The 25,195-nt window shown below is 31.3% G+C and overlaps 1 protein-coding gene across 4 annotated transcripts in view; it reads right to left on the bottom strand.

Moving 5' to 3' along the window:
• The window catches only part of FSTL5 (follistatin like 5), an 826,955-nt gene that overhangs the window by 85,646 nt on the left and 716,114 nt on the right, over window positions 1-25,195 (bottom strand). For all 4 annotated transcript variants that reach the window (XM_017525990.2, XM_017525989.2, XM_017525991.2 and 1 more), the window contains one exon: window positions 14,491-14,640. In XM_017525990.2, the coding sequence (XP_017381479.1) occupies window positions 14,491-14,640 (150 nt within the window). The remainder of the gene's footprint in view (window positions 1-14,490; window positions 14,641-25,195) is intronic.

The following is a 25,195-nucleotide window of genomic DNA, read 5'->3' as shown; positions in this document are numbered from 1 at the left end:
GACACTAGGGTTCATTGTATGTTACCTGACCATCCAACATACAGATAACTTTAGGTCTTCAATATTGATCCATATATTAACTTTTTATTAATAAAATATGATTTTTTTAAGATTTAAAAAAGGTAAACAGATCTCATGGATTATCTTCCCATAACTCGTCACCTGTAAGTTCTTTGGGTTTCACATGCTCCACTTTGAGACCATTGAAGTGCACACTTTTTGTTTATGCAGTCACCATCCATTTAATTTAGGAAAAATGACATGAAGTAAATGCAATATTCAGGAATATACAATTAGGAAAAAGCATTGGTTATGTGCTTATATTTTATTTCAAAAATTAACCTATATAATGCTTATTTATTGCTTACTGTAATTTACATTAAAAAAAATAAAGATGGGTCTTCCTAGTTGCCCAGGCTGGCCTCCAACTTCTGGGCATAAGCAATCCTCCCACCTCAGCCCCCCAAGTAGCTACAGCCACGTGCCACCACAAACAACAGTATAATTTACACTTGACTACCCATATTTATTTTGCTGGAAAAGTTGTTTTCACACTCTTGAGAAGCCTATGGAAATGAGACTTACTTATACCTGGCCATTCAAATCCCCATCATAATAGAACAAAGGGGAAAAGTTTGCATCTATTGAATGATACTGTAAGATTTTATTTAAGTGATAACTTCCAATTATAAATTGGGAATTTCTCTCCTACATAATAATAACAAAAATAAATGTTGTTGACACAGTAGCCTTTGCTTAGCCTGGGGATATGGAGGCTACTAATAAACAATTCCCCTTCTACAGTTTTATTGAATTATTAAACATTTTCAAAAAAGTTTCAAATAATTTTTAAAATTATACTAAATGGATAGTGGCGGTTTATATATTGGAGTTCTAGAATCTACATTTCTTAGTTTCTTATACAAGTACTGTTTTCAGTGTAATATTGTCATGATGAATAAACTTTTTAACTTATTGTTTTGTAAAATATGTTAACATAAAATATACAATGTAATAATTAAAATGCTTTTATTTGTCGTAGCTTTATATACATATGGATAAAAACATTTTTTCTTTACCATTTTGAAAACACTGTTGAAGGATACACAATTATTTACAATATGAGACTTTTTTATTTCTTTTTTTGCTATCTAAACTTAACTCCCTCACAATCCCAACATGCATAGTATTAAAAAAATTTATCAATTTTCTTGAGGGGGTGCATATACAACAAATTTAAAACAGATGATCTCGTAGTCAAGGACCAGTTGCATCAATGTCTAAATATGAAATACTGACAATAGCAGCAAAGACACACAGAACTTGTGGTTTGTTCTTGACATGAAGGAACAGTGAAGCACAGCTTGTTTATCAGTCTGACAAGGAAAGTACCAGCTGGCTAATTAAGTGAACCTAATTTAAAATAATGATGCAGTTCTCAAGATAATGCTCTAATGGCTGGAGGAGACTGCTGATGATACTTAAGAATACTCCTGAGGTGTTACAATAAGCCCCTTCTGCATGCAAGCAAAACTTGATCTTTCTCCATAGACGACAAAATGAGGTCAGTTGTTTACTAGCTAATACTACAAAACAATATCTGTATGACATTCTTACAAAAACTTTAATGGTGAGAAAAACAATAATTGAAACAATCTGACATTTAAAGCAACACGAAGTTTATAGATTCCATTAAAAAAAGGTGACCTTTACTTTTTTAGCTGTAGATAAAAATGATATTCATTTATGTGCTGAAAACAAATATACCAATGATCTCCTAATGCTAATAATTTATTATAAAGTTTGTAAAATCTTATATTGTCATAAAAATGCTTGTCATTTTAATAATAATATTTAATATATAGTTCACATTTTTAAGAATGTTTAGTCCCCAAATACACATTTAATACCAGTCCACACAGTCAAATACATGCAAAAATCAGAAAATATCATTTCATAGATGAGCATAGCATGAAATACCAGGTACTCAGTTTAATCAGATTGAAAAAGAAAACTTCAAAGTTTAAATTTCAATGAGTCTAACATTATTTTATTATTATTGTGTTCAAGAAGGCATTTTGATTTTTGGACTTCACTGTCTCATTTCTATATCCATACTATGTATAATGTATAGCATTTTTTAATAATGTTTGGGAGATAATTAACTAAATTTTGATAATAATTAGTATTATTCATTGCCTCTGTATAATATACTCAGATTATAAAAAAAAATAAGTAAATAAAAGCACATCATACAGTAAGGAATTAAAACATCATTTGGGCGTGAAAAAATCTAACTTTGAATCTGGGTTCAGTTGTCAAAAGTGGTCAAATTGAGAATTGATGCTTTGTTTTTTACAAAACTAACTTTGTACTTTGCAGTTCACTATAAATGTAAGTGTGTGATATCTTTACACACTTCAGTTACTAGGATTATTTGTCTATAAACAGAAGTCAATATTTTTGTCTGGAAATCCACCATTTTACATGTTGTTTTAAATTAGAAAAATCGTCAAGAAAATTTCAAATTCTAAAAGATGAATTATTTTCAAGTATAAAAATAGAGTCATTAGCATATTCATAACTCAACTTTAAGCATGTACTTTGAAGACTAAAATACACATACTCCTAAGGTAATATTAAGACAAATAAAAGGATGAGTTATTTCGCCCAGCAGGTAGTAGAGTTATGGAACTCATTATCTAAAGAAGTTCACAGGCTAAAATTATACATAGTTTCAAAAAAGAGAGCTTAGGTAAATTCAAAAATAGCACAACTTAAATTTTTTAAAGAGAAATGTATGTATTTTAGTGGCATATATATGCATAATACTTGAGGTTGATATTTACAGTCAACAACGTGCCTCAAAAAGTACTTTCCCTCTCAGAAAGAATACTACAGAGATGTACCCTATATGGGAAGTTCCATTCCATACACTCAGGTGATCACTAAATTTCTATAGAATAGTTTGTCTGGAATGGCCCAAATAATTGCAGTTCTTATTTTACTCTCCTTCTTTCTAGCAAGGTATTTAATAGCTCTCATTATTGAAAACACCTTTTTTATAATTATAGAAAGGTAATAATCAACCATATCACATACCTCTCTAGAGTTGAGTGAGCAACATCCACTACATACTACTGTCTCTGTGTTTTGCTTCGAGGACTAAGTGCCTACTTTTTCCTTTTTTTTAGACAATAGGAACATATTTGATATGTTGCTTTTGCTTCTGACTGTTCTTCTAATGGAGGGCAGCTATAGAAAATGCGGCAATAAGGCTGATAAATGGTGGCACTGGACAGAATGTATCAAGAGAAGGTAAGGATTTGTCTTTGATAGTAGAATATATGAGAATATACAGTGACTATTAGAAAAATCTTGAATTATAGCAGCAGGTCTACACCGGCTTTTTAGTTTGCTGTCAGCAAGCCTATTCCTCAGGATAGTTGGGAATGTCCTCTTATTCCCAGAGCATGTAGAGAGAAAAAACAGGGAATCAGCTGCTTAGTTAATGAAGTTACACATTTTTACATTAACAAGAGAATCGTTTTTTGTTTCAGTATTCTTAAACCAGTTCATTTGGTCAGTCATAAAATCATTTTTTCTTGATTTCTTCTTGGGTTTCATGTCATTAACTTATATTTTCTCTTTAATTTGGCCTCTCATAGTCTTTTTAAATTTTACTAGCAAGATTTTAACTTAATATTTTCTTAGTTGATTTTATTCTCTGTAAGACTGTGTGTATATTTCTTCTTTCATTCAATTCTGATAGTATTAATTGTGATTTTTGTCCTTGTTATTTTCCAAAATTTGCAGATTCACCTACTTCCTTAGTCTTTTTTCTTTTTTTTTTATATTTTGGTAGATATATTTAACATGAAGTTTACCATCTTAACAATTTTTAAGTGTACTGAAATATATTCATAATTATGTGCAACCATCACTACCATGAATCTCCGTAATTCTTTTTATTGTAAAATTGAAACTCTATAGTCATTAAACAATGGTTCTTCAATTCTGCCTCTTCCTCACCCTGGAAATTACTATTCTACTTTCAGTCTATATTATTCTGACTACTCTAATTACCTCATCTAAATGGAATCAAACAGTTTTTGTCTTATTATAACTGCCTTATTTCACTTAGCATAATGTCCTCAGATTACATCCAGGTTGTAGCATATTTCAGGATTTCTTTCCCTTTTAAGGCTGCATAATATTCCATTCTATTTCTAAAGCATATTTTATCTATTCATCTGTCAACTGACACTTGAACTATTTCCACGTGATAATTCTATTTTTAATTTTATAAATAACCACCAAAGTGCTTTTCAAAGTAGCTCCTACATTTTATATTCCCACCAATAATGCACAAGGATTTCAATGTCTCCACCCACAAAAAGTTATTTTTTGTTTGATAGTAGCCATCCTAATAGATATGAGATGACATCCCATTGTAGTTTTGGCTTACATTCCCCTAATGATTACTGATATTGAACATCTTTTTATATGCATATTTATACACATATTGAACATATATTTATATGCACATGTATAATATGTTTGGAAAAAATGTCTATTGAAGTTCTTTTCCCACTTCTGAATTCAGTTTTACTTATTTTTGTGGTTGAGTTTTAGTAGTTCTCTACATATATGGGATAGTAATCTCTTATCAGATATATTATCTGCATATATCTTCTGCTGTTCCGTGGGTTGTCCTTTTCCTTTTCACTCTGTTAATATTATCTTTGAATGAGGAGCTTTTTAAACAATTTTATGAAGTTCAATTTATGTAGTTTTTCTTTGGTTGCTTGTACGTTTGTTGCCACATCTAAGACATCCTTGCCAAATCCAATATTATGAAGCTTTTGCTCTCTCTTCAAACAGTTTTAGTTTTACATCTGAAATTTAGTTCTTTTATCAATTTTATGTTAGTTGTTATTTATGGTGTTATGTAAGATGTCAATTTCTTTTGCATGTGGATATCCAGTACCCCAGCATCACTTATAGAAGGACTGCCATTGCTCCACTGAATGGCCTTGGAACCCTTATCAAAGAGAATTTGACTATATGTGTTTATTTATGGACTTTACATTCTATTCCATTATTATGTATGTCTGTCTTTATGCTAGTACAACACAGTTTTACTTACTGGAGACGTTGCAATAAATTTTGACATAAAAAAATGAGAGTCCTCCAGCTTTGTTCTTCTTTTTTAAGATTACATTTGCTATTTAGGGTCCCTTAAGATTCCATTGAATTTTAGCATAGGCTTCCCTATTTCTGAAAAGAAAAATGCCTTAGGGACTTTGATAAGAATTTGACTGAATCTGTAAATTGCTTTGGGTAGTACTGACATCTTAACAATACCTAGTCTTTCAATTCATGAACATGGGATGTTTTCCCATTTGTATATCTCCTTTAACTTATTTCAGTAATATTTTATAATTTTCCTTGTATATTTTTCACCTTCTCTCTTATTCCCTGTGCATTTAATCTTTATTATGTTACTATAAGTTAAACCGTTTCCATAATTGTCTTTGCAATTTGTTTATTGTTAGTGTATAGAAATGCAACAGATTCATGCATGTTCCTTTCTTTTCTGATACTTCATTAAATTCACTTATTAGTTCTAATAATATTTTTGTTTAATTTTTAGGATTTTCTACATGTAAGATTGTGCCATTTGCAAATCATTATCTTCTTTCTTCTTAATTTGGAACGTTTTTATCTTTCTAGCCTAGTTGTTCTGGCTAGAAGCCCAGTACAATGTTAAGTACAAGTGGCAAAAGTGGGCATCCTTGTCTTTTTCCTGATCTTAGAGGAGAAGCTAAGTCTTTTATCATTGGGTTTTTCCCACCTGGGTTTTATATGTTGTAGTAGTTTCTTCCCATTCCTAGTTTTTTTGCATATTTTTATCATTAAAGAGTGTTAAATTTTATCACATGATTTTTTTCATCAATAGAGATGGTCATGTAATTATTTTCTTTCATTTTGTTAAGGTGGTTTATTACAACGTTCTATCTTTGTATGTTGAATTATCCTTGCATTCCAGGAATAAATCCTACTTAGTCAGGCGTATGGATATGATGCAGTTATGTGCTGCTGAACTTGGTTTGCTAATATTTAGTTGAGTGTTTTTACATCAATATTCATAAGGCATCTTGGGCTGTAGGTGTGTTTTCTTGCAGTGTTTTTATCTGGTCTTTGTATCATGGCAATGCTTGCTTCATAGAAATGGTTAGGCAGAATTTACTACTCTTCAATTATTTTAGTAAGGTTTGAGAAATATTGGTGTTAGTTCTCATCAGGTTTAGGGCTTTTGTTGGGATATTTTTGATTACTTTGATTATTTGATTATTTTTGATTATTTTGATTCAATTTTCTTAGTAATTGAAAGTATATTTATTTTTTCTATTTTATTATAATTTAGTCTCACTGCATTTTGTTTGTCCCTAAGTTAGTACATTTTATCTAGGTTATCCAATTTGACAACATACAATTTTTCATGATACTTTCTTATAATAGTTTGCATTTCTATAGCATTGGTATAATAGTAATATCCCCACTTTCATTTCTGATTTTATTAATTAAAATCTCTTTTTTTTTTATCCCATCTAGCTAATATTTTTGTCAATTTTCTTGGTCTTTTTAAAGAATTAAGTTTTGGTTTCAATGGTTTCCCCTATTCTCTATTTTATCTCTTTTCTAATTTTTATCAGTTCTTTCCTTCTGCTAGCTCTGACTTTAGTTCTTTTCCTTTCAGTTTTTTAAGTTGTAAAGATAGGTTGTTGATTTGAGGATATGTCTTTATTTTTTTAAATGTAAGTATTTATCATTCTAAACTCCACTCGCCCCGCTTCCTTCAACACTGTTTTCCAGTGTCCCATAAGTGTTGGTCTGTTATGCTTTTATTTTCATTTGCCTCTAAGTATTTTCTAATTTTCCTTATAACCTTTTTTTTTTTGATTGGTTGTTTAAGGTTGTTTTAATTTCCAGAATTTAAAAAAAAGTTTCCAATTTTACTTTTATTATGGAACTCTAATTTTACACCATTATGCTTAAATAAGATAATTTTTATTATATCTAACTTTTAAAATCTATTGAGACTTAATTTCCGGCCTAACATATGGTCTATCCTGGAAAACACTCCATGAGTACTTGAGAGAAAAATATATAGTATATGCTGTTGTCATTGGTTAGAGTATTCTGTATATATCTGTTAGATCTGTTGGTTTATTGTGATAAGTCCTCTACTCCCTTTATTATCTTGTGTCTGATATTTCTATCAATTATTGACAGTGGGGTATTGCTGCTTTCAATTATCATTATAGAACTGTCTATTTCTCTTTCTAATTCTGCCATCTTCTGCTTCGTACCTTTTGATAATTTGGTATTAAGTATACACATGTTTATGATTTTTAAATCTGCTTTCTGTATTTAATTTTTTATTAATAAATTATCTCCCTTTTTGTCTCTAGTATTTTTTTTTTTTTTGAGACAGAGTCTAACTGTCACCCTGGCTGGAGTGCAGTGGTACAATCAAAGCTCACTGCAGCTTTGACTTCCAGGTTCAAGTGATACTCCCACCTCACTCAGTTTCCCAAGAATGTGGGATTACAGGTGTGTGTCACCACACCCACCAAATGTGTGTGTATACACACACACACGCACATTTGTATATGTTGTCCAGGTTGGTCTTGAACTCCTGGGGTCATGCAGTGCCCCTGTTCTGACCTCCCAAAGTGCTGGTATTAGAGGTGTGAGCCAACATACCAGGCCCTGGTACTACCTTTTTTTAATCCCTTAACTTTTAAACTTCTAGTGTGATTATGCCTAAAGTGAGCCTTTTGTAGACAGCATATAGTTTGATCATGTTTTTTTAATCCATTCTGTCAATCTCTGTCTTTTGATTAAATAATTTAAGCAATTTATATTTAAATTAATTGGTGACAAGAAGGCACTTAACATTTATTATCTTGCTATTTGTCTTCTATATGTCTCATTGATTTCACCTCTCATTTCCTGCATTATTGCTTTCATTCATGTTTAGTTAATTTTTTGTAATGAAATGTTTAAAATTCTCATTTTCTTTTGTCTATATTCTGCAGCTATTGTCTTTGTGGTTAGCGTGGGGATTACGTTTAATATCACAAGTTATAGTAGGTCTATAGAGGCTAAACTTCAATAACATACAAAGCTCTGCTCCTTTAACAGCTCCATCCTGATCCCTTTCATTTGTTTATGTTACAAAATTACATTTTTGTACATGATGCACCAAATTACATAAATAAATAATTCTTATAAACTCATAATTTTCTTAAACTATGTGGAAAGCAAAAGGGATTTTGCAAATCAAAGTTACAATAATGATAGTTTTAGACTAATAATATTTATGCATTAATCTCCTATCAGGAAAGAGACAAAAAGTGAAGTTATAAAATTTTGTTATAATCAAATTAGCTTCCATGATTTTCCATGTATTTGCATTTATAAAGACTTTTATTTTTCATATGACTTCAAGCTACTGACTAGTGATTTTTGTTTTTGTTTTTTCTTTTTTTTTTTGATACAAAGTCTTACTTTGTCACCCAGGCTGAAGTGCAGTGGCACAGTCTCAGCACACTGCAACCTCAACCTCCGTATCTTGTGTTCAAATGATTCTCCTGCCTCAGCTTCCTAAGTAGCTGGGGCTACCGGTGCATGACACCATGCACAGCTAATTTTTGTATTTTTAGTAGAGGCAGGGTTTTACTGTGTTGGGCAGGATGGTCTCTATCTCCTGACCTCATGATCCACCTGCCTCGGTCTCTCAAAGTGCTTGGATTACAGGCATGAGCCAACGCACCTGGCCTGTCTAGTGTTTTTGTTTGTTCATTTGTTTGTTTAATTTACTTTGCAGGACTACTTTGAACATTTCTTACAGGACAAGTCTAATTATAGCAAACAAACTCAGTTATTGTGTATCTGGCAATGTCTTAATTTCTACCTCACTTTTGAAGGATAATTTTTGTAGAATATAAGGTTCTTGATTGACTTTTTTTTTTTTTTGTCTTGTAGTACTTTGAATATATTGATCCACTGCCTTCTGACCTCCATAGTTTCTAGTGATAAATCTGTTAAAATTTTATTGAGAATACACAACATAATATTGAGTTCCTTCCCTCTTACTGCTTTCATGATTCTTTCTTTGACTCTGGCTTTTGGAAGTGTAATTCTAATGTGTCTTGATGTTGGTCACTATTGTTTATCTTACTCGGACTTTGTCGATCTTCATGAATGTTTATATTCATGTTTTTCATCAATTTGGAAAGTTTTTAGCCATTATTTCCCCACATATTCTCTTGGCCATGTCTTTCTTTCTTATCCTTCTGGGACTGCCACAGTGTATATGTTAGTACTCTTGACTAAGCCTCATAAGTCCCTTAGACTTGGTTCACTCCTCTTCAATTGTTTTTCTTTCTGGTCCTCAGGCTCAATGATTTCATTGTCCTATCTTCAAGTTTGTTGATTTTTCTGTCTGCTGAAGTCTGCTTTGGAATACCTCTAGTAAATTTTTCATTTCAATTATTGTACTTTTCAACTTTCAAATTTTTTAAGTTTTTAAAATTCTTTACTCATATTTTCATTTTGTTTGTACATTTTTTCCTCAGCTTCCTTTATATCTTTAGTGCTTTGAGCATCTTTAAGATAGTTGTTTTAATGTCTTTAAAGTCTGCCTCCTGTCTTTCTTAGGAATACATTCTGTTGATTCATTTCTGTTTTTTTAAATGACCATACTTTCCTGTTTCTTTCTATGCGTTATGACTTTCTTTTTTTTAAGACTAGGCATTCAAATCTAATGATTGTGATAACTCTAGAGATAAGATTCTTCCTGTTACTTGAGTTTGCGATTTTTTAATTGCAATTTTTGCTTTTATTCATTATTGTAGGCTATCTCCATGCCAAAGTTCAACCTAATGTAATCTTAAAGTCTTCTTAGGTATTTTTCTGAGCCTTTCTCTAGGCTCAGTTTACCAATTCATCACATTCTATTTTTTCTCCTGTATGCAGTTGTTTTTTAATAAACTCGTATTTAATGCCTGGTTCTAAAAAGAAGAACTAGAGAAAAATGAAAGAAGATTATAAAAGAACATTAGCCCTTTAAATTTCCTGGAAGTCACTTTTGCCAAAGGAAGAGGAGCTTGCAACAATGCACAAGGTGTAACAACAATGTTCACCCACCTATGTCTATTGCTCTGTAATCAGAAGTGTCAATCAACAATCAACGAACAGATACCAAAAAATAAAGGACAGGCTCTTTTTGCTCACCCTAGCTACTGCATTCTGTGTGCAAGCTGCTCCTGATTTTGTTGTTGTCAACAGTTAATATTTTAATTGATCATACATTTACCAATTTCCTTGCTATCAGATTAAATTTACAGCTAATTTTTTTGATTCTTGAAGTAAACAATTTGTTTCATGTTGTTTCCATTCACATTGGTAATAAAGCCTATGTTTTTGTGTGTCTGACACAATAAACAAATCATGCCATAGTTTTATAATTATTTTTTAAATTTCCACTTAGTCTTTTTGTAATATTTCACTTTATTTTGGTGTTCATTATTTCTACTGAGAATTTGCTACCATCTCATAGTAATTTATCTGCCTTTTTAAGATCTTCCCTTTTGAAGTAATACAACCAGAAAGCAAAAGAAAGATATTAAAGAGGCAGATAAATTACTTCCTTTTTAAAGTATATATACATTTTTTTTCATTTGAGTTTCATTGTCTTCCTGAATCTGAGAATTGACATAAGTGGTTCTGTATTTTTTTATGTTATATAAATTATTACAGTTTATTACACTTTATGAAATTATTACTTATTTGGACCTAAATATTAACTTTTTACTTTTCTATTATGTATTTTAGGAAATATTATTACACATTATGTTAGTCCTGACTTTATATCTTAATTTCTTATTTATATTATCCTTCTCTTTTCGACAATACGCTGCATTATTTGAATTACTACATTATTTGTAACTCAGGTCCATCTCTTAACTTATTTAATCAATCTCCTCTTTTATTTAAACTATTGTTTAATGTATACACAGCAATTTTAATTTTAATAATTAATTTTAATTTTTAGAAGATATATTTCGGCTTTTTTCAATTTTAATAATCTATTCAAGAAATACTGTTATAAAAGTTGAAAACAAAACTATAACAAACAAAATGATCATCAATGTAGAACTATAGAAAAAGTCTCAATTGTGCAAACATTTCACATCTCCCTAATTTTATCAGTAGATTAAATATGATATTAGTTAAAAATTTAGCAGGAATTTATAGAAATTCACTACTGCTAGTCACCTATGCTATTTTTGGAAATGAAATATAATATAATCACTTGGAAAAGTATGCACCTTGGGTAGCTTAACATGCATATACTCACATAAACTCACATGTAATATTTGGTCTCACATTTTAACTCATATATATGTATATACCCAAAGAATTGTATATTTTTACACACAAAAATAAAGTGCACAAAATTGTAGCAAGTCATACTATTCACCATAGTACAAATTTAAATACACCTTAAATGTCTGTTAGCAGTAGAATGGATAAATATAAATCTAGTACTCACATATAGTAAATTGTAATTATTTATAACAGTTTCTCTATAAATCATCACTAACACCAAATTACTGAATACTGATTTCCTAAAGGAAATGAAGAGTTATGTTATCTTGAGTTTCTGTTCACATTATTCTAATCAATCAGTCAATCACTTCATAACCTTGTTATATGTATGTATCTGTCTAAAGACAACTTATTTAATATACATCATTGATTGAGGAAGATGGAACTCATGGCCAACATTACTATTCATGCCTGAACAAAGCTTACCATTAGGTGCATCACAACCTTCGTGTATTTGGAACTCTAGACAGCACTTCAACACTGTATGTGGAGTCTATTTTAAACAGCAAAATTGTCAAAAGCACCAATTCTTTTTAAAAGGTGCTAAACTGAGCATGAAAACGATATTCATTTAGAGTATGAAAGTTAAAACAAGAAGTCAGAATATCTACTTGTTCGGATTCAGCTATGAATGTGTATATTTGGTACTAAAAATTTTTGCCTCACCTAGGTATACCCACAAATGACCATGAAATGACATGGTTATAAATAAATTTAAGAAAATAGGAAGGTAACTGCAAATATAGAATCCACAAACTATAAGAATCATTTGTAATATGTTTCTCCACACCAACAAAATAATTACACTAGCAACAGCTACAAACAAAATGATTTTGCAATCATAATGTAAAACAAAGCCAGGTTCATATAGGGAATATCATATATATCTGTTTATATAATGTTCAAAACCAGCCAATGGTTATATGTGGTAATAAAAATCTACATAATGATTTCCTCCAAATAGGTAATATCTAGAAGGATTAATGCAAATAATAATTATTATAATAACATGGTCGTAAGGAGAACCGATTTGGACTGGCCCCAATTTATCAACTTACAAAAATGTTTTAGATACTAAGCTGAAAAATCTGCAGAATCATGATTGTATCACAATATTATTATTATCTGCTTTAGTATTTTGTGAAGTCTTTTAAATTCCCCTAGTATTTCACAGTAAAGATAGGCATTTTAAAAAATAATACAGTTTATTCAATTATTATCATAGCATTTGAACACTTTATTATTAATATTTTCTGTTAATTTTAAATGTATCACCCTTATTTGACAGTGGAATTATATGAATAATAAGTGATGTTAGCTTTTTCCACTTTTGAACATCAAGTAGATAATTTATATTCAGTGAATGTAGTTCTCTAGTTAAAAACTCAATTTAAGAACCAGCCCGATTATTTCTGAAATATATTTATAATTTTAATCCACTAACAAGGAGTTTTGATAATCCCAAACCGAATGCTTGTAATTTGTGTTGGCCTATGTTGTGGCTTAAATAAAAAGTCAACCTAGTTAAAATCCAACAGTCTCAAAAATCAGAAACAAAAGGAATAAAATATACAAATTTTTTTCTCACAATAAATTTCAGATCATTAGACTGTATATTCATAATAAATGTGTTACCCTGAGGGCCTTAGGGTGTTCTATTACAATAGCTATTCATCCTTTTACTCATGATTGTTGTGCTCACTCTCATATTAGAAAATTGAACCATTATGTCAGTTTTTTACTATCAATTTGTAAACTTGAAAGTGCCAGAACTTCTTAGCAGAAATATTTTTCAGTTTTGTATTTGTGAAATAAGAAACACATAACAAACAATCATTAAATAAATACAGAATACACGGATGAAATGCTAGATGGGCAAATAAATGGATGGATGGATCGAGGGATAAAGGGACTGATGGACAGATGGACAGATGGACAGACAGATGGATGGACAGCTGGATGGATGGATGGATGGATGGATGGACAGATGGATTCATGTGAAGTAGTTACTGGCTTTTAGAATGGGTAGTCCTACTTTGAACTTCTTAACACTTTTTGTAGTTCTAAACAGAAATCAAAATTAGAGGGTAAATTTCAAACCAATATTGACTCAAAACATTCTCTGTAAATGTGAGGAATGTTTTGGGTCCAGTTTCCCTAGAAATTTTGATAGGAAATAGGAATATAGCACTTCCATATGCCAAGTTCTACTATAAATGCTTTACATGCATCATTCATCTAATCCATAAAATAACTTCATAAGATGTATATATTTAATATTCCCCTTTAACAGATTATACATATCGCATAAAGCTATTTAACTTAATTTCCTCTGAGCTGAGAAGCAAAAGATGAAAATAATTAAGGACTAGACTCTAAACCCATACTGACTAGACACCAACCTTGCCCTTCACCTTCGTTGTTGTGCAACTGATTTCAGGTAAAGGGCATGGGCTACAACAGTTAGTGGCTCAAGCTTGAAGTATGAATTCAGAGAATTGTGAAAGAATGACCATGACAACATTTATTAGAGATCGCTTTCTCTATCTCTGACCTATTTACGTATTACTTATTTTACTCCTATCTAGCAAATTCTGCTAGGTTACTGTGATCTAGTGAAGCCTACGATTGTCTTGGTCTTTGTTAATAAAAAAAAATCAGAAGGCCTCAGTTCTGGTTCTGCAATGATAAGCAGGAATGTATTAATTGGCCTCTGCCTGCTCTGGCTGTGTCTTGCTTGCTCTAGGTAGAATAAGCAGCTGAAAGATAGATTTATGTGGAGCTAGGCTGTTAAAATTATGATGTGTTCATGGATCTAATTTTTGAAAACAAAAAAATTAAATAATCTCCTGAATTCATTAGGCTTAAGGAACAGAATGAGAGAAGAGTTTGCACAAAATCCATAAATTTTGTAGTTATTCAAGTAAGGAAACACATTATCAGTGACAATCAAGTTAAAGATTATTGCATTAATATAAATCCTTTTTAGAGATTTACTTTTTCAAAAGTAGTAATTATTCATACCTGAACAACTTTTTGGGACTGCACATCAACAATAAGTACTCTGTCCAAAGTTGGCTGTGTAACATAAATGAACTTGTCTTTGACATTAACAGCTGATGCCCACACACACCTCTGAACTTCATCTCCCTCAGCTTTGGGACAGACTTCATCCTGTAATTTAGAAAAGAGAAAATGAAATGTATATCTTCAATTATAATGCATGACAATATCATGGCTGAAATTAATGTTTCATACTTTACTAGTTTCAGCATCAAATGTTAAATATATATACATATATATATATATATATAAAGTTTAATTAATAGAACATATTTCAATTCATTAAATATGTATAGAAAGAAATGTAAATGAGATTCCTTTAAAATAAATTTTATGTTCTTAATTACTTATTTTTCTAGTAAAATATAGTTCTCCCAGTTTTTCCTACTTGGTTATAACTCAACAATTTCAAAAAGTTCAATGTTTTTCCCCAAATTTTTCCAATCTCAAGTTTCTTTAAGAGAATAAAGGTCACATTAAAGTATATTCAGAGCTTTTCAGAACATTGTTGGCTGTCCCCACGGCAAATTCATAGTTCTGTCAAGTGTCATATAATCCTCTGGATATGACTGCAGGGGTCTTTTAATTTGTAGTAAATCAGAAGCTTAGATAAATTATAATAAGGTAATTATTCACAATGGTTATTTTATTTTTCAGTCAAGGTCAAATTTTATAACATCTTTCAATATTCCCAAAGCTTTAATTCTGCTTCCTTACCCTAGAACCGCCTTCTGGTTGAAGATTCTACACTTTGTGTTAGATGACAATAAATGAGACCAAAATAACTCCTCTATTTCATCTTTTCCTTCACATTGTCAAAAAATGATTATGGAAGAGATACACTAGACCTTATGATTTAGGCTGGGAGTCACAGTGTAAGTAAAAATGTAGTAAGTGTTTTTAGGTTTTCTTTTATTAACTGTTCTGTTATGGTTAGAAAAACCACTAATGAGAGATACTGCTTAAAATATACGTAAAATATATGTGCAATAAGAAACAGTTGTTTATGTAATAACAATATAATGATAAACAATTATTCCAATATTTCATTCAAATTTTTGTCTGATAATTAACAACTAATGTCTAATTTCACTTATTTGTATATCCAGTTATTATCCCTAAGCTAATTTAGAATAGCACTATTTTCTAATCTGTATAAAAACATTAGTTTTTCAGCAGATACCATTCATCATATGTATTTAATAATCATAAGACAAAATCAACCACACTTTCATTATCAATATCACTAAGTATTTGTTTTTAAAGAAAATACTGATGGCAGATATACCACATTTGACATTGAGTAACCATATTTAACAACTAAAAATGTAACCCTTCTCAGGCTGCATAACCATTATAGGTTGGTTTTCCTTTTTGCATAAAATTTGGAAATTAATGCGAATATCAACACACTTTCTAATGAGACATCTAGTGTGTCGCCTACTGTTTATGTTCTCCAAATGTCAGCTCCAATTCAGGAAGGCTCTGGAATGTCCATTAATTTTTAAGATCTGGTTCAGTATTGCATGGTTTAGGAGCACAAAATAATAGTGTTCTCCTCTAAGTGGCACAGATTGTTCTAAGCTTCTAAGACATAAGTGAGAAAACTGAAAATTAAGCACACAATTTATGAAGTTTCAGGTAGTCCTGGAGTTATGAAATTAATTCTAAGTACCATGGCCATTACAGGTGACCACTCATGAGGTCAACCTGCATAAAGTCTGAGGCATTCTTTTTTTTTTTGAGACAGAGTCTTGCTTTGTCACCCAGGCTAGAGTGCAGTGGTGCTATCTCATCTCACTGCAACCTCCACCTCCTGGGTTCAAGTGATTCCCCTGCCTTAGCCCCCTGAGTAGCTGGGATTACGGATGTGCATCACCGTAATACATATTTTCTTTTTTGGTGTATTTTCTTTTTTTGTAGAGACGGGCTTTCAACATGTTGGCCAGGCTGGTCTTGAACTCATGACATCGTGATCTGCCCGCCTCGGCTTCCAAAGTGCTGGGATTATAAGCATGAGCCATGTGCCCAGTCAAGTTCAAGGCACTCTTAAGGAGGTAGCCCAAACCTGGAGACAGAAGTCTGTCTTCACTACATACTTAGAATGTAGTATTGCACTTTCATTCACCAATTCCTACTGACACATTGTTTTCTATGTCAACCTTTTCTTCAGAAGTATACTGAATGTCAAGGACAAGAATCCATTTGCAAGAAACATACACTAGATAAAATATGTACTTGAGAGACAATAAGAAGTTGGAAAAAAGTAGGAACTAAGGTTGGTGAAAGGCTCTGAGTACAGGGAAATTGTTTACAAATTCTTCGCCATTGTGTAAAACCTGCCAAAGTAATGAAAAGTGTGAGTAACCTGACACATAACTGTCAGCCAAACAACTGCTGAACCACGAACGATTTCCACCCCTTTGTTTGCTGCAGAACTATTCAACAGTAAAATAAACTGCTCTGCTGGGAATTATTTTCTGTTTGTATGCTGTCCCCATAAGACATCCTTGACCAGACTTAAAATCATTTTTACAAAGCCATTAGAAGCTTCCTGACAGTCATCCTGGATTTTCTTTGCTTTGGTTTGTGCTATGATTTCTGATTACACTATATTATTTCTCACTTTACAGTAGCACTCTCATATTTTCTCAGATTAATATTTATTTCTGTGGAAGAAAATAGTAAAGGAATGTTTTTAACATAAATTAGAAATATAATGGGACCAAAAGAAGACAAAAAGAAATCCAGAGACGAAAAATAACATTAAGATAATACATAGTAATGAGGAAAACTGCAAGGAATTATATCAAAGAGTATGATTAAATCACTTTTTACAGAAATGCATACTAACGTTTAGAATGAACAGAATTAATAAGATATTAGAGCTAATGGAGATGAGAGTCAAGGAAAAGACTATTCTAATTTATAATTAGAATTTATTTCTTTTGGATCTTTTCCATATTTAATCACATATTTCCTATATATGCATTACACTTTCCCAAATGTTAAGGAGTACAAGTTATATCACTACTGCTGGTATAAATTTTAATTAGCAATTAAGATTATGTTACTAATATATGCTTTGTTAAGCTAAAGTAAATCTAACAGAATCATAGATATTCTGGTCTTCCACTAAGACTTTGACATTTTTATTTATTATACTAATTACCTATTAAAAATACTTTGCCCTAAAATCTTTAAATTTCAATCTTTCTTTCCTTCTTCTTCTCCCTCTTTTCTTTTTTCTTCTTCTTCTCAGGTTATCCTGCTTCATTCTTAGAAAAGACAAATCTGTGTCATAAACACTTCTATTTTCCTTGCTTCCACCTCAACAAGTTGCTGTCAGGACTTCCTCCTCTCATGCTTCTATTTAATCTTAAAAGATGTGTTCACTACTCCTTGCTTTCAGAAGGACCTGCCCTAAATTTCTCTTGTAACTCGAAACATTCAACTATTCAAACATTCACATTGCCCCATAAATTTAAGAAACACTCCATAAAACAGCTTCAATTGAATGAATCTTTCCATTCCAATCATCAACCTAATTATCTTCAGACTTATGATCAAGCTTTCTGGACCATTACTTCCATTTCCCGACCTTTCAGTTTAAAGTGACCACACTTCAAACTGGCTTTCATGGCATTATCTCTTTTAAAAGAGATGTTTAAAAGTCACCAGTGGTCTCAGAATTTCCAATTATTTCTCTTCACTTCTCATTGGAAAGCATTTATTGAGGGCTTACTATGTGAAGAATGTTGTGCAAAGTTATGTTTGAAAATAAAAACATAAATATGAGAGAATGCTTACTCTCAAATTGCTCATAATTTCTGCCGCATTTAGTTGTTTCAGACACTTGATTTGTCACAAAATGTTCTTTCATTCTTGCAAGGCAGAGATACGCAAATAATGGTTGCCCAGGCCAAATTTGGCCCACTGCCTAATTTGGTATGATCCAGAAACTAGGAATGTTTTATAATTTAATGGTTGAAAAAAATAGAAAAAGAAGTACTATTTCATGACAAGTGAACATTATATGAGATTTAAATTTACAGAAATAAAGGTGTATTATAACCCAACTACTCCTATTCATTTAAACATTACGGCATATTTCATGTTATAATGACAGAAATAGGTACTGAAAAGTCTAAGATATTTACTTACTATCTGGCCATTTACAGAATAAAAATGTTGCTGATCTCACTTTAGCATACATTCTGACCTCAGTTATCATTTTCTGTCCTATTATTTAAATTCTTTCTGTGTGTGGTGGCTTCTTTATCTTCAATTCCCTGGTTGTGGCTTCAGAAAAGCCAAGGCTCAGACTTGTTTTTTGCTCTATTTCCTTTACATTAAATTCCTCTGAAAACTCATCCATTCTGATTGCCTAATTACTATCATGGTCAGGTAACACCCAGACACTAAGCTATGGCTTTGTCACTCACCAGGCTTTCCTCCTCTGTCTCTTTCTGGAAAAAACCATTGAACAGGCAGTTTCAAAGACAGAAATAATATAGAACAAAAAAGCGTAATATCTTAAAGTATTAAAGTTGATCCAAAACTTAAAGAAAGATATAAACCAAAGGATAAAATACTTGCATACCTGAACACAAAGAAAGAGTGATTTGTATTACAAACATTTTTTAAAAACCGAGTAGTTCTTTAAAATAGGAGACTATTGGATAGTAAAGTAACAGAGTAAAATTCACAATAAAAATATTCTGAACTTATATATTCAACATAATTATAGTTTATATGTTAAATGTCTTGTCTTTTAGAAAAAAGGAGTGAAAATATGGACTTTGGAAGATAGGGAATTAAATCACTGAAAGAATCACTAATTGAAACACTAATGAGGCTGGGCATGATGTCTCAGGCCTGTAATCCCAGCATTTTGTGGGGCTGAGAGGCAGGCAGATCACCTGGGGTCAGGAGTTCAATACCAGTCTGGCCAATATGGTGAAACCCTCTCTGCTAAAAATAGAAATACAAAAATTAGCCAGGTGTGGTGGTACGTGCCTCTAATCCCAGGTACTCTGGAGGCCAAGGCAGGAGGATTGCTTGAACTTGGGAGGCATAGGTTGCAGTGAGCTGAGATTGTGCCACTGCACTCCAGCTTGGGCGACAGAGTGAGACTGTCTCAAATGACAATGACATCAATAACAACAAAACAACAAAACATGCTAATGAGACAGGGTTTTCTCGGATATAAAGATAATATCTGGTTCTCTGTATAATTTGGATTACTAATGCATTCTGTAATCTATGTGAATAAAAACAAACTGTCACTGATATGCAGAAATACAAATGCAATAAATTGCGATAAATAAGGTGACCTAAGATGTATACATTCAACTTGGGTTCTGAATTAGGGAACCTTGTGGATCCACCCATGTTTGTTATGTAGACACTGCTAGACAAGTGCTGAAAGAAAACAGATGTCGAGACAAAGGAGAAGTGAGAGAGTTTGGTGTCTTAATATATCAATAACCAAAGGCATTTAAGTCTGAAAACTTGTGGAAAGCCTGCAGGCCTGGTTCTCTCACTGATCTAGTTAGTAGTTACGAAAAATGAATATATTTTAGTAGTTTTGCATTGTTTTACTTTTATGCTTCTCTACCAATCAGGTTCCTAAGACAGGCAGAGAGTCCTTACCCACTCGTTGTACTTGAAAATTGAATTAGGATATTCTTTGGGCTGCCAATGTGTGTAAATTAACCACTGTCTCGGCTCCTTCCTGCTACAAATAATGCATAACATTGCATCAAAGGGAAGAGAAACAGCTGCCAACACAATCTTTTCTGTTTTCTACAGAGTTTCTTTTAATTATTCTTCCCCTTCTTTTGTAAAAAAGATAATAAATTTTGGTATGAATTTTAATTAATTACAAATGTATGTGTGTTACATCCATTGTTCAACAACAAATGTCCTGTCTATTAGCTAGAACATTCTACTTAATATTTCATGAAAAACAATGATTTTCCACAGCTATTGAAAAGCACCCCAAGTACTTTAATTAGTCAAATTATTTTCAACCTATATTTGGCAGCCAAATCTCCAACACCTACATAATTCATTCCTAACTTCTAGGGGTTTCACTGATTTTCTTCTTGTCTGAAATTTCACAGAATTTATATTTTGTGACACATAATTTGGCAATGAACCATATACTATATTTCCAGTTAAAACGTTAGCCTTTGCTATTCCTGTATTTCTACACTTCCTAAAAATAATGCTGAAGGTACAATATTTGCTTGGTAAATATGTGTTTAATTGTCACTTATAATAGCCAAAAAATTAGTCAAGAAGTGGTGCATATTACACAGTCATGATGTTAACCATGATGCAATGTCATGCAGAATCATTGAGAACTGAATTCTAGGGCATTACTAATCAAAATGCAGTCTGTAAACTGCTGCCAGTTGGCATAGCCTTTGCTACCAAGCTGAGGATTGCATAGAAATTGAAAATAACTGTTTAGAACATTTTACAGCAATTTGACATTGCCATAATATCCCTGTATGTGACCAGTAGACCTATCTACTTTAACAGTATTTAAACCAGTTTGGGTATTATCAAATTTGGAGGATTTCATGTGATGAAAACTACCCACTGGTTTTACAAGAGAAAAACAGACTGAGCAAAACTCAGTGATTTTTTTTTCCTCCCTCAGAGTTTAGGAAGCACTTATTTTATGCTTTTTATTCTAGCTCCCTCTCTTTCTTTCTCTCTTTCAGTGTTTCTTTCTTTTAAGTATATATTTTTAACTGAAGCTGTCACAATCTGAGTCTATTGCTGTAAATTTTAAAAGTGAATAATGTAATACTTGGAGAATTAATATGCAGTTTATCAAATGCAAGGAATATAAATAATTATTCTGAATGATGATTTTTTTCAGTTTGTCAAAAATCAAGGCAAATACAACAAGATTTCTTTTGTACTGAATTAGAATATTCAGGTTCGGATTCCTAGGATATATTTATAGTCATGTAGAAATATGTATCTGTATACAAATATGATCAAGGCTAAGCTATTTGTGAATATGCTAGATAAAGTGTTCCTTTCAATATTGTTTGCAATATCAGGAAAAATCAATCTTACAAAAATACATTAAACAATTTAGTAGCATTGAATAGCCTCCTAATTTGACCATTTTTTAAAGCACTGAGGATAAAAATACTTTCATCAATATTTAATTGAGATTACTGCTTATAACCAAAGCAATACATATGCTTTTTTCTAAAATGAGATATATTCAATTTATCCCATTCAATTTGTAATTTTATTTATAAATATCATAAGTAGTCGTTCTCATATTAGTCAGAACATAGGTAGTCATGGTAGCTTGAGGACTATATTTGCCTAATTTATGCTACATTGACATACTGTCTCGTGGCAGGATTTTGATTTAGGATATCAAAGGTTCAAAGGCTACATTACAGAAATTTCTATGTTTTCTTTTAATATATTATGTCTTTCAGCAATATGATAAAAAAAAAGTTTATGACACTATGCTATCATCAACTGAGCATTGTTTTCTTTGTATAGATAGTGTATTATAGAGGTTAAAAATAGGTTAAATAGGCTTTGAGGCCAAAGAGACCTCAAAGTAATGTCCAAGGGCGCACTTATATCATCTGTGCAAGTTTCCCTGTTGAGCCTTATTATCTCATTGGTAAGTTGGGTATAATAATATACCATATTTTTATTTACCTCTCACAATAATATTGTGAGAGGTAAATAAAATAATATTTGAAAAGGCCAAGTGATCAATAAAAGTTGCCTCTTATTTTCATATAGAAAATCATCCATTTAACACATTTGACAAAAACTGTAACAGTCTACATATTTTTAATGCAAACTTTTTCTTTAATTTTAGCAAATGTTTTGGAGGGAAGTTTGCTGTGCATGTTCAAGAGATTTAGAGAGCTACTTTAAAAGTGGCATGATTATTGCATATAGGACAAGGAGAATTTTAGTCTCTCTATCTGGCATTTGGCAGTTCTGTGACCGAGCAAATCACTTGATCTTTCTCTTTTATCTGAAAATTAAGAGAATTAAATCAGAAATTTGTCAATTTTTTCATAAAAGAAAAAAAACAGTTTATTTGAATTATTTCAACTCTGCTTAAATGTAAAATGTTATAATGATTTATAAAATATCGAATTAGGTAAGAATAGCTGGTTGAAAAAATGCAACTGTTTTATGTCAAATTTCAAATGCTTACAGAACATGAAAAACAAACTCTAGATGCTTTGTGAATGCAGCAGTAGATGCCTGCTTTTCCAGTTTTTATAATTATTGTAAAGGAGCTGCAATCCTAGCCAGTGGGAAGGTCCAGGGGCCAGTAGACACTGAAAACAGGAGAGGCAGGAACTTAACGTCTGTTCGGAAAGGCATACATTTGAATAGTAGGGAAACCAAATTAAATGTCAAGACAAAAGTTCTAGAGTTAGGTCAAAAAAACAATAAATAGAGCTTGACCAAAAGGTGTCGGAATTGAAAGCTAACATTAAAGCCTTAGAGAAATAGGACAATTACTAGATAGGTATCTGTAAATGTAAATTGTATGAACCCTGAGGGTTTATGGATCACACAAATTTATACCTAGTATAAATAGTTGGAATTAAAGAATTAGATGTCTTTAATTTTTCTCAAATATAATGAATATTTAAATTGTATAGCAGCAGTGATATTCTTTCTTTAACTTGTGTTACACAGCACAATTAGTAGGTTGGTTAATGAGGGGAAAAAATAAAACTAAAAAAAAATTACCTTATAATACATGAAGTTAACTGACCACCAGCTGTTGATTAATAAATATTTATCACTAAAAAAATCAATAAAATATTTACTTTAAATGCCAAAAGTACACATCTTTTTGTACAAGTTTTCTAACAATAGATATCCATCCTTTTTATTAACCTTTGAAAAGAGGGGGTTTGGGATATTTTGTTAATGCAGCTTTCAAAACATGGCCATAGAAATTAAAATTCAGATTTTTTTTTTTGTACTTCAGTCCTATCTTGTAGAATTTATTTTCTCGGCCTGATGTTTCATTTCATAGGTATTAGTTACTTCAAAATATACATTATATTTGTTTAATTCATATAAGAAAATAGAGATGTGAAATTTCTCGAAATAAAAATTGTAGTTTATAAAAGACATTTTATATGAATTCTAGTTGAATTTAACATACTGGGATCCTCTGAATTTCTAATATTCTTGTGGAATAAATTTCATTATTTCTTGTCATTACAAATTCATAAGAAAAGGGAAACACACTTTTAAGGAAAAGCACCATACAGTAAATGATTGTCTTTCCTTTTAGTAATGACACATGAGTTCTGATAACACATGTTGTACAATTTCTATGTTTGAGAAGCTTAGTTAAGGAATGAGACAGGTTTTATTAATTACTCTTCTAGATATGCATATCTAGACTTTCCCTGTGATTATCTCACTCTGTCTACTAATTTAAAAAATGTTGACATGGAAGTGTTATGGAATATTCAGAAAACCAGAGAGACCAATGGGTGAAACAGGAGGATTTTATTAAGTTGGCCACTAGCTCAGCAGATTGGCATTCCAAGGCTGAGCCCCAAGAAAGAAAATGGGTTACTTTTTATACATCTTGGATAACATAGCAGCTAACAGATTTAGAGAAGCCAGAACAAAGAACATTTAATTAATTGGTAACATGAAAAACAGGAGTCTTGAGATGCCTGGGAACTTTGCTGAGAATGTGGGGAGAATAGACAAGGTAAGTTTTACAGGGAATTATTTAATTTTAAGCAGAACTGGGGTTAAGTTTTATATTAAACAGCACACAACACAGCAAAATTTACTTTATTATACAGCAACTACAAATTATAAGTTTTTGTTTTTATTATTATTGCTATTATTTAATTTCCTTCTTCAGAAAGACAAATCAGGTGGACTTTCTGATTGCTGGATTATCCACATTTGATTCAATACAGTGTATCACTTAGGAATTAAACTTTTTTTTTTTCCTGTGGCACATTATCTCACAATGCAGATGGTGTTGGGTCATTTTAACTTAGTTCTTCCATCTTTTCATATTGTCTTCCATATATTATATGGAAGGAAAGCTTAATAGGTTTTACAAGAAAATAGCTATTGACTGAAAAAATTACTCTGAGGTGTAATCAATTTGTTTTTAAAAATTACAAATGTCTTACAAGATAATTATGTATGCGTAATTTTTAAGCATTACCGTAATTACAGTAATTCACACAAACATTTGTTCTATATAAGAATGACTACAAAGAACTTTACGTTCAATTTCTTACAGTTACGTGGTAAAATAATATTGAAAAAACAATTGTTATACGTGTATTCTATTGCTGTTTTATTAAAGAAACAGCATAAAAATACTTTTTTTCAAAAAGCGTCTTTTAAAATCTGTACTTACCTTAATTTTAGATGAAAACATAGAAATAAAAGGTACATTACCTTTGTCTACTACCTTTAAAACTATATATTTTTTATCATACATTATCAAAAAATTACATTTTGTCTGGCCTCTTTATTTACTGAAAATAAAGGAGTCTAGGTCACATTATCCATTTTAGGAAAATTCTTCAAGGTAAAAATTTGAAAACAATATTGAGAATTAACAAAAACTGACCTGGTGATTTGTAGT

Source organism: Cebus imitator, unplaced genomic scaffold (genome assembly GCF_001604975.1).
Source record: "Cebus imitator isolate Cc_AM_T3 unplaced genomic scaffold, Cebus_imitator-1.0 Scaffold40, whole genome shotgun sequence".
Lineage (NCBI taxonomy): Eukaryota > Metazoa > Chordata > Mammalia > Primates > Cebidae > Cebus > Cebus imitator.
The sequence above is the reverse complement of the archived record's forward strand: the minus strand, read 5'-3'. Positions and strand labels throughout refer to the sequence as shown.